At 44.2% G+C, this 23,014-nt stretch overlaps 1 protein-coding gene across 1 annotated transcript in view; it reads left to right on the top strand.

The window, feature by feature from the left end:
- adgrv1 (adhesion G protein-coupled receptor V1) overlaps positions 1-23,014 on the top strand; it is a 486,575-nt gene that overhangs the window by 305,332 nt on the left and 158,229 nt on the right. The window contains exon 83 of the mRNA XM_033017268.1: positions 17,223-17,323. Within this exon, the coding sequence (XP_032873159.1) occupies positions 17,223-17,323 (101 nt within the window). The remainder of the gene's footprint in view (positions 1-17,222; positions 17,324-23,014) is intronic.

A 23,014-nucleotide genomic window follows, 5' to 3' on the forward strand; every position in this document is an offset into this window, starting at 1 on the left:
GTGAATTAAGTATAATGAATAATTTCTCCAGTTCTACAATACAATACAATACAATACAATATTTATTCATTGTCATTTGAACCTCAATGCTCAAACAAAACTCTGTCTCGACAGCCATACAAACAAAACTATTTCTACAAGACACACAAACAATTCAATTCACACAAACATCCATCACAGTGAATCTCCTCCTCACTGTGATGGAAGGCAAAGTCTTTTCTCTCCCCTGTGTTCCATTTTTCTCCCGATGTTAAAGCCCCCAGGCGGGTGATGGTAAGTCCTACGGCCGTTAAAGCCGCGCCGGGCGATGTACGGCCCCGCTCCGGGTCGTTCCAACTTTTTGCTGTGCATTTCTTAGTTGACACGTCATTTTCCCTTTTGAGAGAGAAGAATAAGATTCAAGCCTTCCTCAAGGAGCTTGAGCATTAAACCTAGAATACTGAAGGACCACTGCAACTTCAATTGAAGTTGTCCAGCTCCATCTCCATATACTGAGTAGTCCAATGTGTGTGCATCTGTGCAAGCCTTGTGACTGAAACTTTCTGATGCATATTTGCCATTGCAGAATACATGAAGGAAATTGGGTTTGTCTGGGGACCTGCACCAGCTTCGAGTCCATGGTTCATGGTGGAGAGACTCCAGGGTGGGGGAGAGTCTGGGATGAAAGGAATAAAGGTCATGCTGAGTGATAGGGAGTGGATGGATCGGTTTCCAGAATTGGGGTTCATGGGTATGATGGAGTGGTGCAACTTGATAGTAACGGGGTTGATTGGCTTGATAGTGAGATTGTAGAACTTGTAATTGGGTCTGGAATGCTAAGGATCATGTCACCATATTGGTGGGTAGGGAAATGTGCAATCAAGTTGAGTTGGGTCCTTTAGTATTGCATCTGTAGAGCTTTCACATTCTCCTTGCAATTGTGTGAATTTCACCCGGGTGTTCTAGTTCTCTCACACATCCCAAAAATGTGAGTTGGTAGGTAAATTAGAAACTAAAGCGCAATACAGTGAGTCACACATTGTTATTAAACAAAAATTAATTCCAATACAATATGAATGTTGCGGAGCCCAGAGTAACTGCATGTTGCTGCAACCGGGCACTCCCTCGACTTCCTTTCTAAACCCCGCCCCTCAGTCACGTGCATCTTACCACGTGATGAACAAGGGTTTGATTAACCAATGGCCCGACCACCAGATGGCGCAACACGAACACCCCCCCAGAACCGGAGGAACAAAACCCAGCAGGCGAACGAATGCAATGGCCTGATCTCGTAACCACAGGATCCGCATTCAAACATAGAAACATAGAAACATAGCAATTAGGTGCAGGAGTAGGCCATTCGGCCCTTCGAGCCTGCACCGCCATTCAATATGATCATGGCTGATCATCCAACTCAGTATCCCGTACCTGCCTTCTCTCCATACCCTCTGATCCCCTTAGCCACAAGGGCCACATCTAACTCCCTCTTAAATATAGCCAATGAACTGGCCTCGACTACCCTCTGTGGCAGGGAGTTCCAGAGATTCACCACTCTCTGTGTGAAAAAAGTTCTTCTCATCTCGGTTTTAAAGGATTTCCCCCTTATCCTTAAGATGTGACCCCTTGTCCTGGACTTCCCCAACATCGGGAGCAATCTTCCTGCATCTAGCCTGTCCAACCCCTTAAGAATTTTGTAAGTTTCTATAAGATCCCCTCTCAATCTCCTAAATTCTAGAGAGTATAAACCAAGTCTATCCAGTCTTTCTTCATAAGACAGTCCTGACATCCCAGTAATCAGTCTGGTGAACCTTCTCTGCACTCCCTCTATGGCAATAATGTCCTTCCTCATTATTGCATAGGAAGGGCAATAATGTCCTTCCTATGACAATAATGTCCAAACACCCCACAGGCACGAGCGACAGGGGCTGAGACGGTGGACGCCCCAACGGCGAGGCTGAGCCACCTGCACCGGCTGGTCAATGTCCACATGAGCCTACTTAAGATGCGCCACCGATACAATCTCAGGCTTTCCACCCACATCCAACACAAAAGTCGAAATGCCGTGCTGCAACTCCCGGAATGGACCCTCATAGGGGCATTGCAATGGCGTACGATGAACATCCCGACGCAGTGACACATATGGGCAGTCCTTGAGGGCAGACAGAACATAGGAAAAAGCAACCCCGTGTCGGGATGTTGGAACAAGAGAAAGCGTGCCCACCTGCTCCCGAAGACGCAACAGCGCAGATGAGGGTGACTCCTGCAGCCGGAATGAAATCACCAGGAACCGTAAGTGGAGTACCGTACACTAATTCAGCAGAGGACGTAGCCTCCACCCATTGCTTGGGTGCAGTGCGAATTCCCAACAACACCCACAGTAACTCATCGTCCCAATCCGGACCTGTGAGCCATGCTTTCAAAGCGTCCTTGAGACGGCGGTGGAAACGCCCGACCAACCCGTCGGATTGCGGATGGTAGGCCATGGTGTGATGCAACTGAATCCCCAACAGCCGGGCCATGGCAGACCACAACACAGAGATGAACTGTGCACCCCTGTCAGGTGAAATGTCCACCGATACACCAAAACGAGCGATCCAATGAGCGGCAAAGGCACGAGCGCACGTCGCCGCAGAGGTATCAGCAATCGGAACAGCCTCCACCCATCGAGTGAAGCGATCAACGATAGTAAACATATGAGTAACCCCTCTAGACGGGGGCAATGGACCCACAATATCAACATGGATATGGTCAAAACGGCGCTGGGGCACAGCAAAACACTTCACGGGCGCTCTGACATGACGCTGGATCTTAGACGTCTGACAGGAGATACACGTTCTGGCCCAGTGACCGACCTAATTACACAGACCATGCCACGTAAACATGGCCACCACCAACGCAATCATCACCCGGATAGGTGAATGAACCAAACTATGAACGAGATCGAATACCCAGCGACGCCAAGCTGCAGGAAGGATGGGTTTCGGTTGCGCAGTTGACACATGATAGAGGATCGTGGCACCAGCAGAACCAAACTGCACATCCTCCAACACTAAACCATAAATAGCGGTGTGGTGGGCGAGCACCTCATCATCGTCACGCTGCTCAGCCGCCAGGGCAGTAAAATCAATACCCACAGCCACCTCATGGACGGCATGGATGGCGGTGCGGGACAACGCACCCGCTACTAGGTTGCTCTTACCCACAATGTGCTGGACAGAAACTTAAACAATGGCCGCATAATCCGAGCAGCCGCAGGCACGAAACGATAGTAAAAATTGACCATCCCGACAAACTCCTGCAGCCCACGCACCGTGAATGATTCCTGGGATGTCAGGACTTTCATATGAAGAAAGACTGGATAGACTCGGCTTGTACTCGCTAGAATTTAGAAGATTGAGGGGGGATCTTATAGAAACGTACAAAATTCTTAAGGGGTTGGACAGGTTAGATGGAGGAAGATTGTTCCCGATGTTGGGGAAGTCCAGGACAAGGGGTCACAGTTTAAGGATAAGGGGGAAATCCTTTAGGACCGAGATGAGAAAAATATTTTTCACACAGAGAATGGAGAATCTTAGGAACTCTCTGCCACAGAAGGTGGTTGAGGCCAGTTCATTGGCTATATTTAAGAGGGAGTTAGATGTGGCTAAAGGGATCAGGGGGTATGGAGAGAAGGCAGGTACAGGATACTGAGTTTGATGATCAGCCATGATCATATTGAATGGCGGTGCAGGCTCGAAGGGCCGAATGGCCTACTCCTGCACCTATTTTCTATGTTTCTATGAATGGTCGAGGAAACTGCCAAATGGCCTCAACCTTCCTGGAGAGCGGCACCACCCGCTGCGGTATAACACGATGCCCCAGAGAAGTGATGGGACTCAGACCAAACTGACACCTTGCGATGTTGAGGACCAGCCCATATTCACTGAGACGCTGACGGAGCACACGAAGGTGGGCACAGTGTTCCTGACGAGAGCGACTGGCGACAAGGATATCATCTAAATAAATAAACAAAAAGTCGCAACCACGAACCACCATGTCCACGAGGCGCTGGAAAGCCGGCGCGGCGTTCTTGAGACCGAAAGGCATGCGGATGAACTCAAAAAGCCCAAAAGGGGTAATGATAGCAGTTTTGGGAACGTCGGCCGGATGAATTGGAATGTCTCTCAACAGGTGGATCGTCCAAAATAAATTGGCCCATTCAAATGTGCCGTGAAGTACGGGATATCGATCAGCCACCGTGACATCATTTAAACAGCGATAATCCCCACTAGGCCTCCAGCCCCCATTCGCCTTAGGAACCATGTGCAGTGTAGAGGCCGACGGGCTATCAGAATGACGCACGATCCTTATCTCTTCCATCTAGAGGAACTCAGCCTTGGCAATGCGCAGCTTGTCATGAGGCAACTGGAGTGTACAAGCGTGAAGTTGCGGGTGGTAGTAATATGATGCAAATCTCCATGTTTGGAAATGACTGACTGAAACTGAGGGGTCAGAATGGCACGAAACCGCTGATATCCGGGTGTATATATTGTTAACAGCAGAAACCAGGTTGAGGCGAGGCAGAGGAACTGGTGCGGGGCCAAGAGAAATCGTCTCAAAAGTGCCAGAATGCATGAGACACTGTCCCCGCACATCAACCAACAGGGATTGTGCCCGTAAAAAATCGGTGCCCAGCAACGGCTGGGACACGTAGGCCACAGTGAATGTCCTTGTAAAATGGCTGGAGCCGAAAATAAGTGGGACCGTGCAAAAACCGTATGTACGGGTGGAGCTGTGGTAAGAGCGCTTTGGTCTTTCGTCAAGTGTGGCACCCGCTTACCGGATCGAGTGTCGACTCCCGCTGGAGGGAAAACGCTGATCTCCGCACCCGTGTCGACCAGAAACTGCTGTCCCGAATGACGGTTCCAGGCGTAGAGGCAATTCTTCTGGTCGGCCACGGTGGCCACAACTGGCGGCCAGGCGCAGGGTGTCCCGGATACGAGCAGTGTGGGCGGCTTTGTTGGGCCACAGCGTTTCCCGGATATGAGCAGGGCGGATGGCATTGGTGGGCTGCAGGACCCCAGCATTGGTGGTAGTAGCCCCATCTTCCTCTACCCAAGTCACTCGAAACCAGCCTTCTGGTGGAAACCTCAACCCACACTGAAAATGGCCGCAGGCTGCATTGAATAGGCACCCTGCTGTTTGGCGTGCCAAAGTTCGTCGGCACGTTCAGCCAGCCAGGGGCGGGGGTTGGGGGGGGGGGGGGGGTCAGCAAAATCCTCACCCGCGAGGAGATGGCGGATGTCCTCGGGCATCTGCTCCAGAAACACGTGCTCAAAAAGGAAACCGGGCTGATGACCGTCCATCAAGGTGAGCATTTCACTCATCAGATCTGACGGCTTGCTATCACCGAGACCACCCATGTTCAGAATCCTCGCAGCCCGCTCCCGCTTGCTGAGCCCGAAAGCGCGCAATAGGAGCGCCTTCAGGCCGTCGTACTTGCCAGCAGCCGGCGGCTGGCGAAGAAAATGAACGAGACGGCTAGCCGTGTCCTGATGCAAGGCTCCGAACAAGTAATAATATTTTGTGTCGTCAGCAGTAATGTGCCGAATATCAAATGGAGCCTCGGCCGGCTAAAACCGTGCATGTGGCTGCAACGTCCAAAACACGGGCAATTTAACCGCAACCGTGTTCTGCTGAGCCGGAGGGCCTGTGACTGTATCGGGCGGGCTGTTAGCTGCTTCCATTCTGTGATCCAAAACCACAGTTTGGAAAATGTTAAGGTCACCAATAAAGTGCAATAAAGTGAGTCACATGTTGTGAACTCAAGGACAAGCTTTATTAAACAAAAAAGAATTCCAAAACAATAGCAGTGTTGCAGTGCCCAGAGTAACTGCGTGTCGCTGCAGCAGGGCACTCCCTCGACTTCCTTTCTAACCCCCGCCCCTCAGTCACATGCCTCTTACCACATGATGAACGAGGGTTCGGTTAACCAATGGCCCGACCACCAGATGGCGCCACAACACTGTAAATTTCCCCCAGTATGTAAAGAAATGGATTGAATGTGCGTTTAGATTTTTGATCACTCATATACATTGAGTGTGCCAAGGTGCCTGTTTTCATCTGAATCTCTATGATTCGCATCAGTAGCAGTGGTTAGAGTTGGCAGGGATCATAGAAACATAGAAAATAGGTGCAGGAGTAGGCCATTCGGCCTTTCGAGCCTGCACCGCCATTCAATATGATCATGGCTGATCATCCAACTCAGTATCCTGTACCTGCCTTCTCTCCATACCCCCTGATCCCTTTAGCCACAAGGGCCACATCTAACTCCCTCTTAAATATAGCCAATGAACTGGCCTCAACTACCTTCTGTGGCAGAGAGTACCAGAGATTCACCACTCTCTGTGTGAAAAATGTTTTTCTCATCTCGGTCCTAAAGGATTTCCCCTTTATCCTTAAACTGTGACCCCCTTGTCCTGGACTTCTCCAACATCGGGAACAATCTTCCTGCATCTAGCCTGTCCAACCCCTTAAGAATTTTGTAAGTTACTATAAGATCCCCCCTCAAGTTGTACAGAGAATGTATTATGTTAACATATTTTTGGGAACCTGTAAAAAGGTACCACTCTATTGTACGTTTCTATAAGATCCCCCCTCAACCTTCTAAATTCTAGCGCGTACAAGCCGAGTCTATCCAGTCTTTCTTCATATGGAAGTCCTGACATCCAAGAGCGGAACTCGCTATCAAAACATGGAGGGGACCGGGGGTGCACGCGAGGCTTCGGAGGCTCAATCCAGCGCTAAATGCAGCTGAAGTCTGCCTGTCTCACCGGGTTAACCTACAGCCCTGTCTGGACTGACGGGACACCAGCGCTGCTTCTCCGCACTGGCCATATTTCCCGCAAGTCCAGGCAGGTTCACCTGGCCGGACAGGCAGAGTTCAACTGGCTTTAGCGCTGTTTCTATGCTCTGGCCGTCGTCCCGGGGGCACAGCTCGCGTCTGACTCCCGACCTCTCTGGCCACCCGTGGGGGGAGGGGGGGGGAAACTCGGGACAGCGCCGGAGACCCGGCCGGGATCAATCCTGCCTGTGGATGAGGCGTAGGTCTGTGCCACATCTCCCTCCTCCAATTACCGCACTCTCTCCCCAGTCCCACCCCCCCACACCTCCCTCCTCCAATCATCGCGCCCTCGATCATCAGTCCCACCCCACTGTCTCGCGGAAACCGGAGATTTTAAAATACGGATCACTAAAACCCTGGGGGGGATGTCCCGTACCTATCAAAACATGGAGGGGGACGTCCCCTCTGGCCCCCCCGGGTTTTCTGCCCCTGCTGACAGCCCAGGAATCAGTCTGGTGAATCTTCTCTGTACTCCCTCTATGGCAAGAATGTCTTTCCTCAGATTTGGAGACCAAAACTGTACGCAATACTCCAGGTGTGGTCTCACCAAGACCCTGTACAACTGCAGTAGAACCTCCCTGCTCCTATACTCAAATCCTTTTGCTATGAATGCTAACATACCATTCGCCTTCTTCACTGCCTGCTGCACCTGCATGCCTACTTTCAATGACTGGTGTACCATGACACCCAGGTCTCGTTGCATCTCCCCTTTTCCTAATTGACCACCATTTAGATAATAGTCTACTTTCCTGTTTTTGCCACCAAAGTGGATAACCTCACATTTATCCACATTATACTGCATCTGCCATGCATTTGCCCACTCACCCAGCCTATCCAAGTCACCTTGCAGCCTCCTAGCATCCTCCTCACAGCTAACACTGCCCCCCAGCTTCATGTCATCCGAAAAACTTGGAGATGTTGCATTCAGTTCCCTCGTCCAAATCATTAATATATATTGTAAATAGCTGGGGTCCCAGCACTGAGCCTTGCGATACCCCACTAGTCACTGCCTGCCATTGTGAAAAGGACCCGTTTACTCCTACTCTTTGCTTCCTGTCTGCCAGCCAGTTCTCTATCCACATCAATACTGAACCCCCAATACCGTGTGCTTTAAGTTTGTATACTAATCTCTTATGTGGGACCTTGTCGAAAGCCTTCTGAAAGTCCAGATATAACACATCCACTGGTTCTCCCTTATCCACTCTACTAGTTACATCCTCGAAAAATTCTATAAGATTCGTCAGACATGATTTACATTTCGTAAATCCATGCTGACTTTGTCCAATGATTTCACCACTTTCCAAATGTGCTGCTATCCCATCTTTAATAACTGACTCTAGCAGTTTCCCCACTACCGATGTTAGACTAACTGGTCTGTAATTCCCCGTTTTCTCTCTCCCTTCCTTTTTAAAAAAGTGGGGTTACATTAGCTACCCTCCAATCCTCAGGAACTACTCCAGAATCTAAAGAGCTTTGAAAGATTATCACTAATGCATCCACTATTTCTGGAGCTACTTTCTTAAGTTCTCTGGGATGCAGCCTATCTGGCCCTGGGGATTTATCGGCCTTTTATCCATTCAATTTACCTAACACCACTTCCCGGCTAACCTGGATTTCACTCAGTTCCTCCATCTCCTTTGACCCACAGTCCCCTGCTATTTCCGGCAGATTGGAGAGGAAGATGGTTGCCCAAAATGGTACTGAATCAGTACCTGCTTTAAAAGGAACTCGCCTGAATTGTTTTTTATTTGCAGCCAAACTCCTGCTCAGGTCCAGTGGATCTCCTTCATCATGCAATGGGAACCTGCTTTTTGCATCAGTGGCCTGCAGGTGGTGCAGACCTTCTATGCACCATTGGAAAAGTACAGGGGTACCTTGTTTTGTCCAGGAACCCACTTAGCGTGGCTGGGGAATTACATGTGTGAGATTGTCAAAGGCATGACTGTCTTAAAACATGATTGTAAAATTGTTTGTGAATTTACAAGTGTTCAACAGCTTTTTAACTGTCAGTATGCAGAACTGGTGCTATAAAATCTAATTCCTAGGCTGCTGTTTACACGATTCCAACAATTTCTCCCATCTACTTGCTGTTTGTAACCATGAGGTTGACTGGAAAAGCGCCTGCTTTATACTATACCATGCTCTCAATGTTCCATTGCTATCATAGTTATCAACTAAAATGGACCACTAGAAGGCTGAGGACGTGTGGCATGCCCCCTATAACTCTCACCAACTTCTAGAGATGTATGATACAAAGCATTTTATCAGGATGCATTACAGCTTGGTTTGGAAACAACTCCATCAAAAGCCACAAGAAATTGCAGCGAATTGTGGACGTAGCCCAGACCATCAACACATACCAACGTCCCTGGTATTGACTCAATTTGCTGGCTGCAAGGCCGGCAACATAGTCAAGGATGAGTTGCGCCCTGCTCCAGCCTGCCACAGAGGGCAGTGGAGGCCAAATCACTGGATGGATTGAAGAGAGAGTTAGAGCTGTAGGGGCTAGTGAAATCAAGGAATATAGGGAGAAGGCAGGCGCGGGTTATTGATTGGGGACGATCAGCCATGATCGCAATGAATGGCGGTGCTGGCTGGAAGGGCCGAATGGCCTCCTCCTGCACCTATTTTCTATGTTTCTATGGCCCCTCCCTCTTCTCCCCCTCTTCCATCAGGCAAAAAGGTACCGAAGTGTGAAAATGCACAACTCCAGATTCAGGGATAGTTTCTTCCCAGCTGTTATCAGGCAACTGAATCATCCTACCACAACCAGAGAGCAATGTTGAACTACTATCTTCCTCATTAGTGACCGTCGGACTATCCTTGATTGGACTATGCTGGCATTGCCTTACACTAAACGTTATTCCCCTATCATATATCTATACACTGTAAATGACTCGATTGTAATCATGTTTTGTCTTTCTGCTGACTGATTAGCATGCTACAAAAGCTTTTCACTGTACATCTACTCAATAAACTAAACGGAACTATGTGTCACATAACCTTGTGTCACCAAAGGAAGGACAGCCAATTTAGTTAATCATTTTGGCAACAGCACACAATTATATTGTGACCACCACTGTGCTTTCATAATAGCTCAACTCCACCAATGTTTGTGTCATTTGTAAACTTGCTAACCAACCCCATCTAATTCATATATGTCACAAACAACAGAGTGCACACCATTGATCCCTGCAGAACACCACTGGTTACTTCCCTGGGCAGCCCCCATCATTGCCAAGTTCATTATCCCCATCAACCAGCTAGAATAACACCCTTCTTTTACTACTTTTGGTCATCCACAGATAAGCCAGTTCTGAATCCAAACCAGCAAATTACCATGGATCCTACGCATCTTAGTCTTCTGGATTAGCCCTACCATGTAGACAACATCCACTGTCCTAGCCTCGTCAATCACAACCTTCGCCTCCTCATAAATCTGTAAGACATGACCTGCTCTGAACAAAGCCATGCCGTCTGTCTATAATTGGCCCATTTTCTTCCAAATGCAAGTAAATTGTGCCGCTTAAAATCCTCTCCAATAGCCTTCATATCACGGATGTGAGGCTCACCGGCCTATAGTTTCCTAGGTTATCCATATCTCCCATAAACAAAGGGAATTTATTATTTTAATTGTTGTTTTCTGCTTTCTCTAATCATTTGGGGATTTAAAATATACATCCTCCAGCTTCTGACTGACTACCAATTGCAACTTCTCGTTCTAGCAACTTATTTTCTCAAAAAAACTTGCCATATTGAGGAACAGCATAAAATCTTAGCTTGTTTCCTTTTATGTGAAATAAACTCAGTTTCTCTTGCATAACTAGACCATTCATCATTGTTCCATATCAGTGGGGTTTTTTTCTGCATGTACTTCATGACCCACGTCTAATGGAATCTTCAATTAACCCAACCATATCCAATCCTGTTCTTTCACCTCTGAATATTTTGAAACTATGAATGCTCAACTCTTAATCTCACACAAATGTATAGCTCTGATAATATTTCTTCTCTTCCAAACACATTTATGCCTTTAACATATAAAATTATAAAAGGACTGGACAAGCTAGATGCAGGAAAAATGTTCCCAATGTTGGACAAGTCCAGAACCAGGGGCCACAGTCTTAGAATAAAGGGTAGGTCATTTAAGACTGAGATGAGAAAAAAAATTCACCCAGAGAGTTGTGAATTTATGGAATTCCCTGCCACAGAGGGCAGTGGAGGCCAAATCACTGGATGGATTTAAGAGAGAGTTAGATAGAGCTCTAGGGGCTAGTGGAGTCAAGGGATATGGGGAGAAGGCAGGCACGGGTTATTGATTGGGGACGATCAGCCATGATCACAATGAATGGCGGTGCTGGCTCGAAGGGGCGAATGGCCTCTTCCTGCACGTATGTTCTATGTTTCTATGCTTTATTCAGGACATTTCTCACATTTACATGCAGAGAATTGGTTATATATGTGCAAAAAAAATCACCGGGTAATTTTTAGAACATCTTCCAAGCATTATTTAATATTAGTTGATCTCTCTCATGGGATGTTACCTAAGATTTATATGGGTTGGGCTTCTAACTTTTTGTGTATTTTAATGAAGGGTGGTTTTAATCATGATAAGATTCAGAATTGACTCCTCGCTCCCCTCAAATTGAGGAACAAATATATAGAGAGATTACTGAAAGATAACAAAGCAACCGAATCTGCTCAGTGGGTGACTTTAACTTCCTCAATGTTGACTTGTACTTGTTCAATGACAAAGGCTTAGATGTGGCAGAATTTGTTAGGTGAATCCAAGAGAATTTCTTGAAACCGTGAGAACATATTGGACCTAGTTTTGGGAAATGTGTCTGGCCCGATGACTGGTATTTCAGTGGAAGAGCATTTTAGGGATAGTTGTTACAACTCCAGGAGTTTTAAGAAAGAACTGCAGATGCTGGAAAATCGAAGGTACACCAAAACAAAAGCTTGAGAAACTCAGCGGGTGCAGCAACATCTATGGAGCGAAGGAAATAGGCAACGTTTCGGGCCGAAACCCTACTTCAGATTGATGGGGGGTGGGGGGGGGCGGGGAGAAGAAAGGAAAAAGGAGGAGCCCGAAGGCTGGGGGATGGGAGGAGACAGCAGAAGGGCTGAGGAAGGGGAGGAGACAGCAAGGACTAAAAAAATTGGGAGAATTCAATGTTCATGCCCCCAGGATGCAGACTCCCCAAGCGGAATATGAGGTGCTGTTCCTCCAATTTCCGGTGGTGCTCTCTCTGGCCATGGAGGAGACCCAGGACAGAGAGGTTGGAAACGGCGTGGGAGGGGGAGTTGAAGTGCTGAGCCACCGGGAGATCAGGTTGGTTATTGCGGACCGAGCGGAGGTGTTCGGTGAAACGATCGCCCAGCCTCCGCTTGGTCTCACCGATATAGATCTGTTGACATCTAGAGCAGCGGATGCAATAGATGAGGTTTGAGGAGATGCAGTTAAACCTCTGTCGCACCATAGCCTACTGACTCCCATGGCTATCTGGACTACACTTCCCACCCTGCTTCCTGTAAGGACTCCATCCCCTACTTCCAATTCCTCCGTCTACGCCGCATCTGCTCCCAGGATGAGGCGTTCCATGCCTCTGAGTTGCATGCATGACCTGCTGTGTTGCTCCAGCTTCTCGTGTCTTTCTTCGGTTTAAACCAGCATCCAAAGGGTTTCTACAGCTATATTAATAGCAAACGGATAACGAGGGATAAAATTGGTCCATTAGAGAGTCAGAGTGGACAGCTATCTGCAGAGCCAAAAGAGATGGGGAAGATATTGAACAATTTCTTTTCTTCGGTATTCACCAAGGAGAAAGATATTGAATTATGTGAGGTAAGGGAAACAAGTAGAGTAGCTATGGAAACTATGAGATTCAAAGAAGAGGAAGTACTGACACTTTTGAGAAATATAAAAGTGGATAAGTCTCCAGGTCCAGACAGGATATTCCCTAGGACATTGAGGGAAGTTAGTGTAGAAATAGCAGGGGCTATGACAGAAATATTTCGAATGTCATTAGAAACGGGAATAGTACCGGAGGATTGGCGTACTGCGCATGTTGTTCCATTGTTTAAAAAGGGGTCTAAGAGTAAACCTAGCAATTATAGACCTGTTAGTTTGACGTCAGTGGTGGGCAAATTAATGGAAAGGATACTTAGAGATAATATATATAAGCATCTGGATAAACAGGGTCTGATTAGGAACAGTCAACATGGATTTGTGCCTGGAAGGTCATGTTTGAAGAGGTTACTAGGGAAATTGATGAGGGTAAAGCAGTGGATGATGTATATATGGACTTCAGTAAGGCCTTTGACAAGGTTCCTCACGGAAGGTTGGTTAAGAAGGTTCAATGCTTGGGTATTAATGGTGGAGTAGCAAGATGGATTCAACAGTGGCTGAATGGGAGATGCCAGAGAGTAATGGTGGATGGTTGTTTGTCAGGTTGGAGGCCAGTGACTAGTGGGGTGCCACAGGGATCTGTGTTGGGTCCACTGTTGTTTGTCATGTACATCAATGATCTGGATGATGGTGTGGTAAATTGGATTAGTAAGTATGCAGATGATACTAAGATAGGTGGGGTTGTGGATAATGAAGTGGATTTTCAAAGTCTACAGAGAGATTTATGCCAGTTGGAAGAGTGGTCTGAAAGATGGCAGATGGAGTTTAATGCTGATAAGTGTGAGGTGCTACATCTTGGCAGGACAAATCAAAATAGGACGTACATGGTAAATGGTAGGGAATTGAAGAATGCAGGTGAACAGAGGGATCTGGGAATAACTGTGCACAGTTCCCTGAAAGTGGAATCTCATGTAGATAGGGTGGTAAAGAAAGCTTTTGGTGTGCTGGCCTTTATAAATCAGAGCATTGAGTATAGAAGTTGGGATGTAATGTTAAAATTGTACAAGGCATTGGTGAGGCCAATTCTGGAGTATGGGGTACAATTTTGGTCGCCTAATTATAGGAAGGATGTCAACAAAATAGAGAGAGTACAGAGGAGATTTACTAGAATGTTGCCTGGGTTTCAGCAATTAAGTTACAGAGAAAGGTTGAACAAGTTAGGGCTTTATTCTTTGGAGCGCAGAAGGTTAAGGGGGGACTTGATAGAGGTCTTTAAAATGATGAGAGGGATAGACAGAGTTGACGTGGATAAGCTTTTCCCACTGAGAGGAGGGAAGATTCAAACAAGGGGACATTACTTGAGAATTAAGGGACAGAAGTTTAGGGGTAACATGAGGGGGAACTTCTTTACTCAGAGAGTGGTGGCTGTGTGGAATGAGCTTCCAGTGAAGGTGGTGGAGGCAAGTTCGTTTTTATCATTTAAAAATAAATTGGATAGTTATATGGACGGGAAAGGAATGGAGGGTTATGGTCTGAGCGCAGGTATATGGGACTAGGGGAGAATACGTGTTTGGCACGGACTAGAAGGGTCGAGATGGCCTGTTTCCGTGCTGTAATTGTTATATGGTTATATGGTTATATCTGTAGTTGCTTCCTACACATATTATTGGGTAAATCTACATCTGACATGCAAGAGTAATCTAACGTTGATCAAAGTCGGGACAAGCATATCCATGTAAGGAGGAGGGATGAGGATGTCAAAGTGAGGAAACCTTGGATGACCACAGAGGTCTTAAATTTGGTCAAGAAATGAAGCATGGGCAAGGTTTAAGAAAAACACATTTAAAGGTACACTAACAACATTTATAAGACACTTGGACAGGTACATGAATAGGAAAGGTTGAGAGGAGTATGGAGCCAATGCAGGCAAGTGCTACTGGCTTAGATAGGGCATCTTGGTCAGCATGGACAAGTTGGACTGAAGGGCCTGCTTCCATGCTGTATGACTCTAAATCAGTCAGGGCAGTGAATCTTAAAGAAAGGCAGAGGACTTAAAGGGTCAATTAGAATGGTCAAAAGAAGACTCAAAGTGGCTTTCACACGCTGGATTAAAGAAAATCCCATGATTTCTTAATTACATTAAAAACAAGGGGATAACAAGGGAGAAGGTAGGATTGCTCAAGGATAAAGGAGAAAACTCATACCTGGAGAGGGGATGTGGTTAAGGTACTAACTGAATACTTTGTATCTGGTTTCACGAAGGAGAAGGACGGAAGATGGTGAGATCAGTGTGAATACCAATATGCAAGAGCAGCTTGAGATTAAGAAGGAGGAGGTGTTACGAGTCTTGAGAGCATTAAGATAGACGAATCCCAATAGCCTGGCGGGTTCTATCCCAGGATATTGAGTGAGGCAAGAGAGGAGATTGCAGGGACCTTGACAAAGACCTTTGTGTCTTCACTAGCCTCTTGCGAGGTCCTGGATGACTGGAGAGTAGCTGATATTGTTCTTTTATTGTTCTTCAGAATAGGAATTACTCCCCATTTCGAAGAAGATGGATTAATTAGAGTCAGTCAGCATGCCTTTGTAAGTAGCAAGGCATTGATCGAGTTTTTTGAGGAGGTGACAAAGGTGATCGATGATGGTAGGGTGGTAGATGCTGTCAACATGGGATTTAGTAAGGCATGTTATAAAGTCCCTCTAGGTAGGCTGATCCAGAAGATGAAACTGCATGGGATTAACAGTGACTTGGTTGTATGGATTAATAAGTGCCTTGTTGATGAAAAATAGAGGGTTGTGGTGCAAGGACAATAAACAGGTTGGAGATCAGTGATTAGTGGAATTCTGCAAGGATGTGTGCTGGGACCGCTCTTATTTGTGACATATATAAAATACTTGAACATAAATGTAGATGGGTACGTTGGTAAATTTGCAGATGACACCAAGATTGCAGGGGTCATGAACTAGGAGGAAGTATGGGATACAGTGGGATACAGACAAACTACAGAAATGGGTGGAAAAATAACAGATGGAGTTTAATCCAAGTCAACCTCAAAGGTCAAATGTACGTAGAAAATATACAATTAAAGACCTATAACACCATTGATGTACAGATGGATCTTCGGGTCCAAGTCCATAACTCCCTGAAAGTGGCAACATGGGTAAAGAAGGCATATGGTGTGCTTGCCTTCATTGGTTGGGGCATTGATTATATTAGTCAGGAGGTCATGCTGCAACTTTGCAGGACATTAGGCTGCATTTTGTGTATTCCATGTGGCTCTTGTCGCCCCATTACAGAAATGATGTGGGGACTTTAGTAAGGATGCAGGGCAGGTTTAGGAGATACTTCTGGGATTAGTGGGTATCAGGCACAGGGAGCAGCTGGACAGACTTGGATTGTTTTCCCTGGAACGCTGGAGATTGCGGGGAGACCTGATGGAAGTATATGCAATTATGGGAGGCATAGGTAGGATAGATGGTCAGAACCTTTGTCCCAGGATGGAAAGATCAAATACTAGAGGGCATGAGAGGGGCAAAATTGGAAGGAGATGTGCGGGGCAATTTTTTTTAAACAGCGGGTGTAAATACTTGGAATGCGCTGCCATGGTTGGTGTTGGAGGCAAATACAATAAGAAACCATTAGATAGGCACATGGATGTGCAACAAATGGAGGGATATGGATAATGCACAAGCAGATAAGATTTAATCGTGGTTTAAAATGCTGGAGCAACTCAGCGGGACAGGCAGCATCTCTGGAGAGAAGGAATTGGTTAAGTTATGAGTTGAGACCCATCTCCAGAGGGTTAGGGAGGGGTCCAGGGTGTAGGTTCTGTTGTCATAGAGACATGCAGCACAGAAACAGGTCATTTGACCCACTGCACAAACCTTCACCGTCTACTTACACATGATCCTAAGTTATTCCCATTAGTTTCAACCCAGATTCTGCTACCTACCTACAATTTATTTACCAACCTGCAGATCATTGGGATAAGGGAAGAAACCAAAGGCACAGCTGATAGAGCAGGTGCCTCACAGCGCCAGTGAACCTGGTTCAATCCTGCTCCTGGGTTCACAGTGTGGAGTTTGTACATTCTCTCTGTTACTGCATGTATTCCCTTTGGTTTCTTCCCATGTTCCAATGGCCCACAGGTTGGTAGATTGATTGACCGCCATAAGTTTGTAGGTGGGTAGAAGAATCTGTTTTAGTTTGTTATTCATTATCTTCCTTGCCTTAGTGGACTCTGCCTAGTCATGATAATCCTAAAATTAAAGTTTATTAGCCTATTTACTTCAGATATCAAGTTATGAATGCTCCATAATGCCCTACAAAATGACCAGTATAAGTATATAAAACTGACTAAATCAATAGCAAAATATTTTTGGCTGAAGTGAATTTTAAGAGTCTTGTGTTATTTAAAATGTAGGGTATTTAATGCAGACACAGACACTGGCATATTCAAAGTCTTGTATAAAGTTCCTTCTGACATAAGCAACGGTCTGTATCCACAGGATTATCTTTGGCCATTTTGTCTCACCTGCTCTGTTCAGGATTCTCCATGTTTGCAGCCAAACTTCTCATGCACATGATGGTCGCCTGCCTTGGAACTCAGGTAACATTTCTCAGAACTGTGCTAATTGAGAATATTTAACAATGTTTTGCAATATGTGATAACCGTCCCAGTCTTACATTTTAAATAGCTTGGGCATTTCAATCTGAACATCTTTCGAATAACAGTAAATGGCACATAAAGAACAACAAATCAGACAGTACTTTAATATTGTTTTTGGATGTGTTGAATTCTATACCTTGCATTATTATTCTCACAGATGCTGTAGTGATGAGGCTGACTTAAATTTGTTCTAAATTTCGAAATGTTTCTGAAATTAATTTCCGAAAGATATGCCTCCAGATATTCTGTCGATATCTTCCAACCTTGGAACCTCAGAATTGCAGAAATATGTTTATCCATCCTTGTTATCTTTCTTCCTGCCAATTTTGAATTTATATTTAGTATGTTCTCCCCGCACCAGATCATCGGACCACATCACACCCATCCTCACTCAGCTCCACTGGCTCCCTGTGCACCACCGGATTAACTACAAGATTTTACTGCTGACCTTCAAAGCCCTACACCACCTTGCTCCCCAATACCTCTCTGACCTGCTGCTACCATACACTCCTTCCCGGTCACTTCGTTCCTCCTCAGCTGCAATTTTAACTGTCCCCACATTTAGACTCAGCACCATGGGTGCCAGAGCCTTCAGCTGCTCTGCCCCACGTCTCTGGAACTCTCTCCCACCTCCCATCCGTCACCTGGACACTATCGATCAATTCAAATCACAACTCAAAACACACCTGTTTAGATTAGCATACCCAACATAACTTCCACCATGTTCACCCTGATTTTAATGACTTAAAATGTTTTGTGTATTTTATTTATTTATTTATTTATTTTTTTTAATCAACTTGATTTTAATATTGATAAATGTATTGTGATTTTATGTCCTGCAAGGTGTCCTTGGGTGTCCAGAAAGGTGCCAGCAAATAAAATGCATTATTATTATTATTATTATTGCTGCTTAACTAATTTCCTGATGAGTTTAATATTTTGCCAGGTTTCCATAAATGTTAACTTGTTCAACTTTTCTGAGCAACTTTCACAGTTGCTTTTGTGAATTCTGTATGTATAACAATAATAGCGATTGCGTCCCTTTATATATTTCTTTTAAAGATTAATTTTGGGAATCAGGAAACAATACATCCTTTCCAAATCCATTCTGTCCCTCTCATGCCAGCTAAAACCAAATTCTGAAGTATTTGGTTACTTTATCCTTAATTATTGATTCCAGAGAGTTCATACCTTGGATATCGAGCAAATTGGTCATCTTAAATAATGGAGTGACATGCACATATTGCCATTCTCCTGACTCGAGAGAAATTAGGAAGTTTATAGTTGGAACCTCTGCAATGTTGTCATCTACTTCCTTTGAAACCCCGGTTGGAAACCATTAGATCCTAATAGTTCGTGACTTTTTAGTACAGTTATCTTGCTCATATTAATTTTAGTGAGTCCCCAATACTTTCACCAATATCACCAATATCTTCTGTCAGTAGTCACAACTTAGTCTTCTAATCTTTTTTATTCACACATCTTAATTAATTCAAAGGCAAATATATAGATGAAGTGAAGACTCATTTATGAAAGAAGCTTTGAAACCTAGTTATTTATATCCAGAGTGTTTGAGATTTTTTAAATACAAACAAATCTTGTATCATCTACCCATGATTGTAATTGATTTTCTTTGCCCGATTATCTTATCCTTTGATCCAAGTCTTCCATGTAATCATATTTGTTTTTACAACATTTTGAAAGAATTTGCTGTTTGTCATTCTTCATGCTTTAATAGAGTAATTCTGCTCCTTTAGGCTATGAAGGGATAGGAATATAATGGCTGAATTCAGAACAATATATACAGAGTATGAGATAAAATCCACAGCAAGTTAAAGGTGATGTCATGCAACGTTTTGAGTTTTAAAATATAACTTAGATCTCCTTAGATCTTTTGGCCCAAAAGTCTATCATGCACCAGTACTGTCAAGCAATCATTGCTGATTAGAAAGGCTGAATATTATAATGTGGTTAGGTGCCACAGTATCACCTCCTGAAGCTGCAGAAGATGAAACCTTAAAAACGGATTAGTAGCATTTTGCTTGTAATTTAATCTTTATGTTTGGTCTAAATTATTGGTAAATTGCAATTGAGGTTACTCTGTAATTTTTTTTCACCAGTTGTGGAGGAATACATACAGAAATGTTCAGTGGGTTAATCTATAAAGTCCAAATGGTTTGTTTGTTAAAACATTTTAGATTATGCTCCTGCCCGGTGCCTCAGGTCAGCTGATCAGCTGCTCCTTGAGGTACCAAGGTCTAAGCGGAAGCTCAGAGGGGATAGAGCCTTTTCTGTTGCTGCTCCGGCACTCTGGAACACCTTGCCGCTGCACATCAGACAGGCCCCCTCACTGTCCATCTTCAAATCCTCCCTAAAAACACATTTTTATTCTTTGGCTTTCGACACTGGCTGAGGCATTGCTCCTGTTTTTAGTGCTTTTAATGTCTTTTAATTTTTAGTGTGTTTTTTATAGTCCTTCGTTTTACGGTTTTTAATGGTTTTTAATTGTTTGTAATAGCTTTTTGTTCATGAGTTCTCATGTACAGCACGTTGTGGCAACTGCAGTTGTTTAAAGTGCTTTATAAATAAAGTTATTATTATATTATTATTATTATTATCACTGAAATGTTGAAAGGGTGGTGAATCTGTGAAATTATTTGCCACAGAAGGCTGTAGAGGACAAGTCAGTGGATAATTTTAAGGCAGAGATAGATAGATGTTTGATTAGTACAGGTGTCAGAGTTTATGGGGAGAAGGCAGGAGAATGGGGTTAGGAGGAAAGGATAGACCAGCCATTATTGAATGGTGGAGTAGACTTGATGAGCCGAGTGGCCTAATTCTACTCTGATCACTTATGACCTTATAACCAGTTTAGGTAATCCAAAAATGAATAGTTGCCCATCGGCCTTTCTTCAGAGAGTACTGGAAAAATTAAGATAAAATATGAAAAGATTGAGTAGAAGCTGATTTTTGCATTTGGAGATGATTTTAGTAAGGAACTGCATCATACTGATAAAGCAAAGGAAAAGGCCAAAGATAGATCATTGAAGGTTTGTAGGTAATGATGTGAAAGCAGGAAGAGAAGTTATTATTGTGAATATTACAACTAAGTTTGGATAGATAAAAGGAAGTGGGGAACTTCCACTAAAGCAAATAGAAAAGTTGTGGTGGGAAATGATTCCTCCCTGAGCTATCTGGTTGTAAATGGATCAGAGAGGAAACATTTATCATATTCATGGCGAATTAAATTTACGTTTTTAGTTAGAGCTATTTATGACTTCAAGCTGAAATCTAACTGGAGAACCATAGCATTCACACAATGAAATGGCCTAGTGCACGTATGTGAATGAGGTCAGTTTTGTTAATGAGTTTGAAGGAAACAGAAGATCAAAGAAACTATCACATTACAAGAGCAGGAATTTTTATGAGGGTTCAAATAGCTGATGGAATTATAATTATATGGACAGGACAGAAGCATTCAGTATTCAGGGACAAATTGGGCATAGGATACCAGAGATTGGACATGTTGTGATCCAATTTCTCTTTGATTATTGTAACTTTTGTGTTACCCAAAACACAATCAAAGCTGCTTGGAAAAATTGAGGCCATTGCATCTGTGGAACTTCATGTAATGTCACAAAGAGTGCATAAGGTGTTATAGAGTCCTTAAAAAAAAAAGTTGGATTGAACAAGGCTGATTACGAGTAGGATGGAAGAGAAAAAAAGAGGAACAGGAGTTCTTGAAGATCTGGGCTTGTGAAATTAAATTTAATTCACATGTTGGCATGTGAATTAAAAGCATACAATTTGGAATGGCCTGCAAACTTGTCAAGAGAAAAGCGATTGAATTTGTTAAAGAGAAAAACTTATTAACGAGAAAAGCGATTGAATTTTCGAGTGCAGATTTTCCATATGAAATGATAAATAGTTTACATTTGAAATATTCACATGCTTCTCCTATTTGGTTGTCAGTGAGCCATTCTAGCTTTCCTCCCAGTTTTCAATCATTTTAGGTTTAGTTTTAAACCGCGAACAATGGCAGATTACTCATTTTTGTTTGGCACCTGCAGGTGGCAGCACAGTACAGCTCAATAGACATTTGAACATTACAGACAAATAATTGAAACACCAAGTATATTTTGTTACGATCACACAGGGAGCCACCATCTACATCATTTAAAACTTAACCGCAAAGGTGTAAACCTGAAATTCTATCCCTGAACAACCTCTGCAGGTTGAATGATCTGATAATAACCAGTTCTGAATTGAAAAAACAGATATTTTATGTACATAACATAAATCTGGAGCAATGAAGTATACCTCATTTCTTGTTGTCATGCTTAGGTATATTAAATTGCTTGGGCACAGCCCAGAGAAGAATGTATTCAGAATATGTGATTCTCTCAGCTGATAGAAACATAGAAACATAGACAATAGGTGCAGGAGTAGGTCATTCGGCCCTTCGAGCCTGCACCATTCACCATTCAATATGATCATGGCTGATCATCCAACTCAGTATCCTGTACCTGCCTTCTCTCCACACCCCCTGATCCCTTGAACCACAAGGGCCACATCTAACTCCCTCTTAAATATAGCCAATGAACTGGCCTCAACTACATTCTGTGGCAGAGAATTCCAGAGATTCACCACTCTCTGTGTAAAAAATGTTTTTCTCATCTCAGTCCTAAAAGATTTCCTCCTTATCCTTAAACTGTGACCCCTTGTTCTGGACTTCCCCAACATCGGGAACAATCTTCCTGCATCTAGCCTGTCCAAGCCCTTAAGAATTTTGTGCGTTTTGTCCTAAAGCAAGGAGATTTACAATAACACATAATTATTTTTAATATAAAGTCCCTTTAACATTGCTTAGAAAACTAAAGACCTCAAATGAACAAATTAATACCAAGTCACAGAAGGTGGTGTTTGAGGATGATCAGCCATGATCACATTGAATGGCGGTGCTGGCTCGAAGGGCCGGATGGCCTACTCCTGCACCTATTGTCTATTGACAAATGAGTAAAAGCTTTGTCAAATATATTTGGTTAAATATAAGTATAACGTTTTCGTTGGGTGCTCCGGTTTCCCTCCACACTCCAAAGATTTGCGGGTTTGTAGGTTAATTAGCTTTGGTAAAATTGTAAAATTGTCCATAGTGTGTAGGATAGTGCTTGTGTGCGCCTGTTTCTATGCTGTATCTTTAAATCTAAATCTAAACTAATAGTGTCATAAATGTATATAAAGAAGAAGAAAATGGAGAGGTTGAGGGAAGGATTTTCAGAGCTGAGGACCTAGGCAGGTCAAAGCAAAGTTACTGGTAGTACACACGTAGGGGTGAGTGAGAATTGGAAGAGTTGACATCTCAGAAAAATATAGGGCTGGGGGAGAGGGAAATTCAATCCTTTGTGCCCAAATTCTGCATTTCAGATCCAAAAATGGCTTTGTTGAATGCAGAGTGTTAATGGTTCTATTATCCACCTGCACACTGCACCCCACTGGCTTTGCTGTACTTCCTCTTCAGTGCTAAATCTGTTCAAAACCTCATTACAGATGGCTAGTTTTTAACACGCACACACCGACATGCATGCAAAGTAATAAATCTGCGATTTTGTGACGAGCTAAAAATAAGTCATT

The sequence above is a fragment of the Amblyraja radiata genome, chromosome 3 (assembly GCF_010909765.2).
Source record: "Amblyraja radiata isolate CabotCenter1 chromosome 3, sAmbRad1.1.pri, whole genome shotgun sequence".
In the NCBI taxonomy this organism is placed as follows: Eukaryota; Metazoa; Chordata; class Chondrichthyes; order Rajiformes; family Rajidae; genus Amblyraja; species Amblyraja radiata.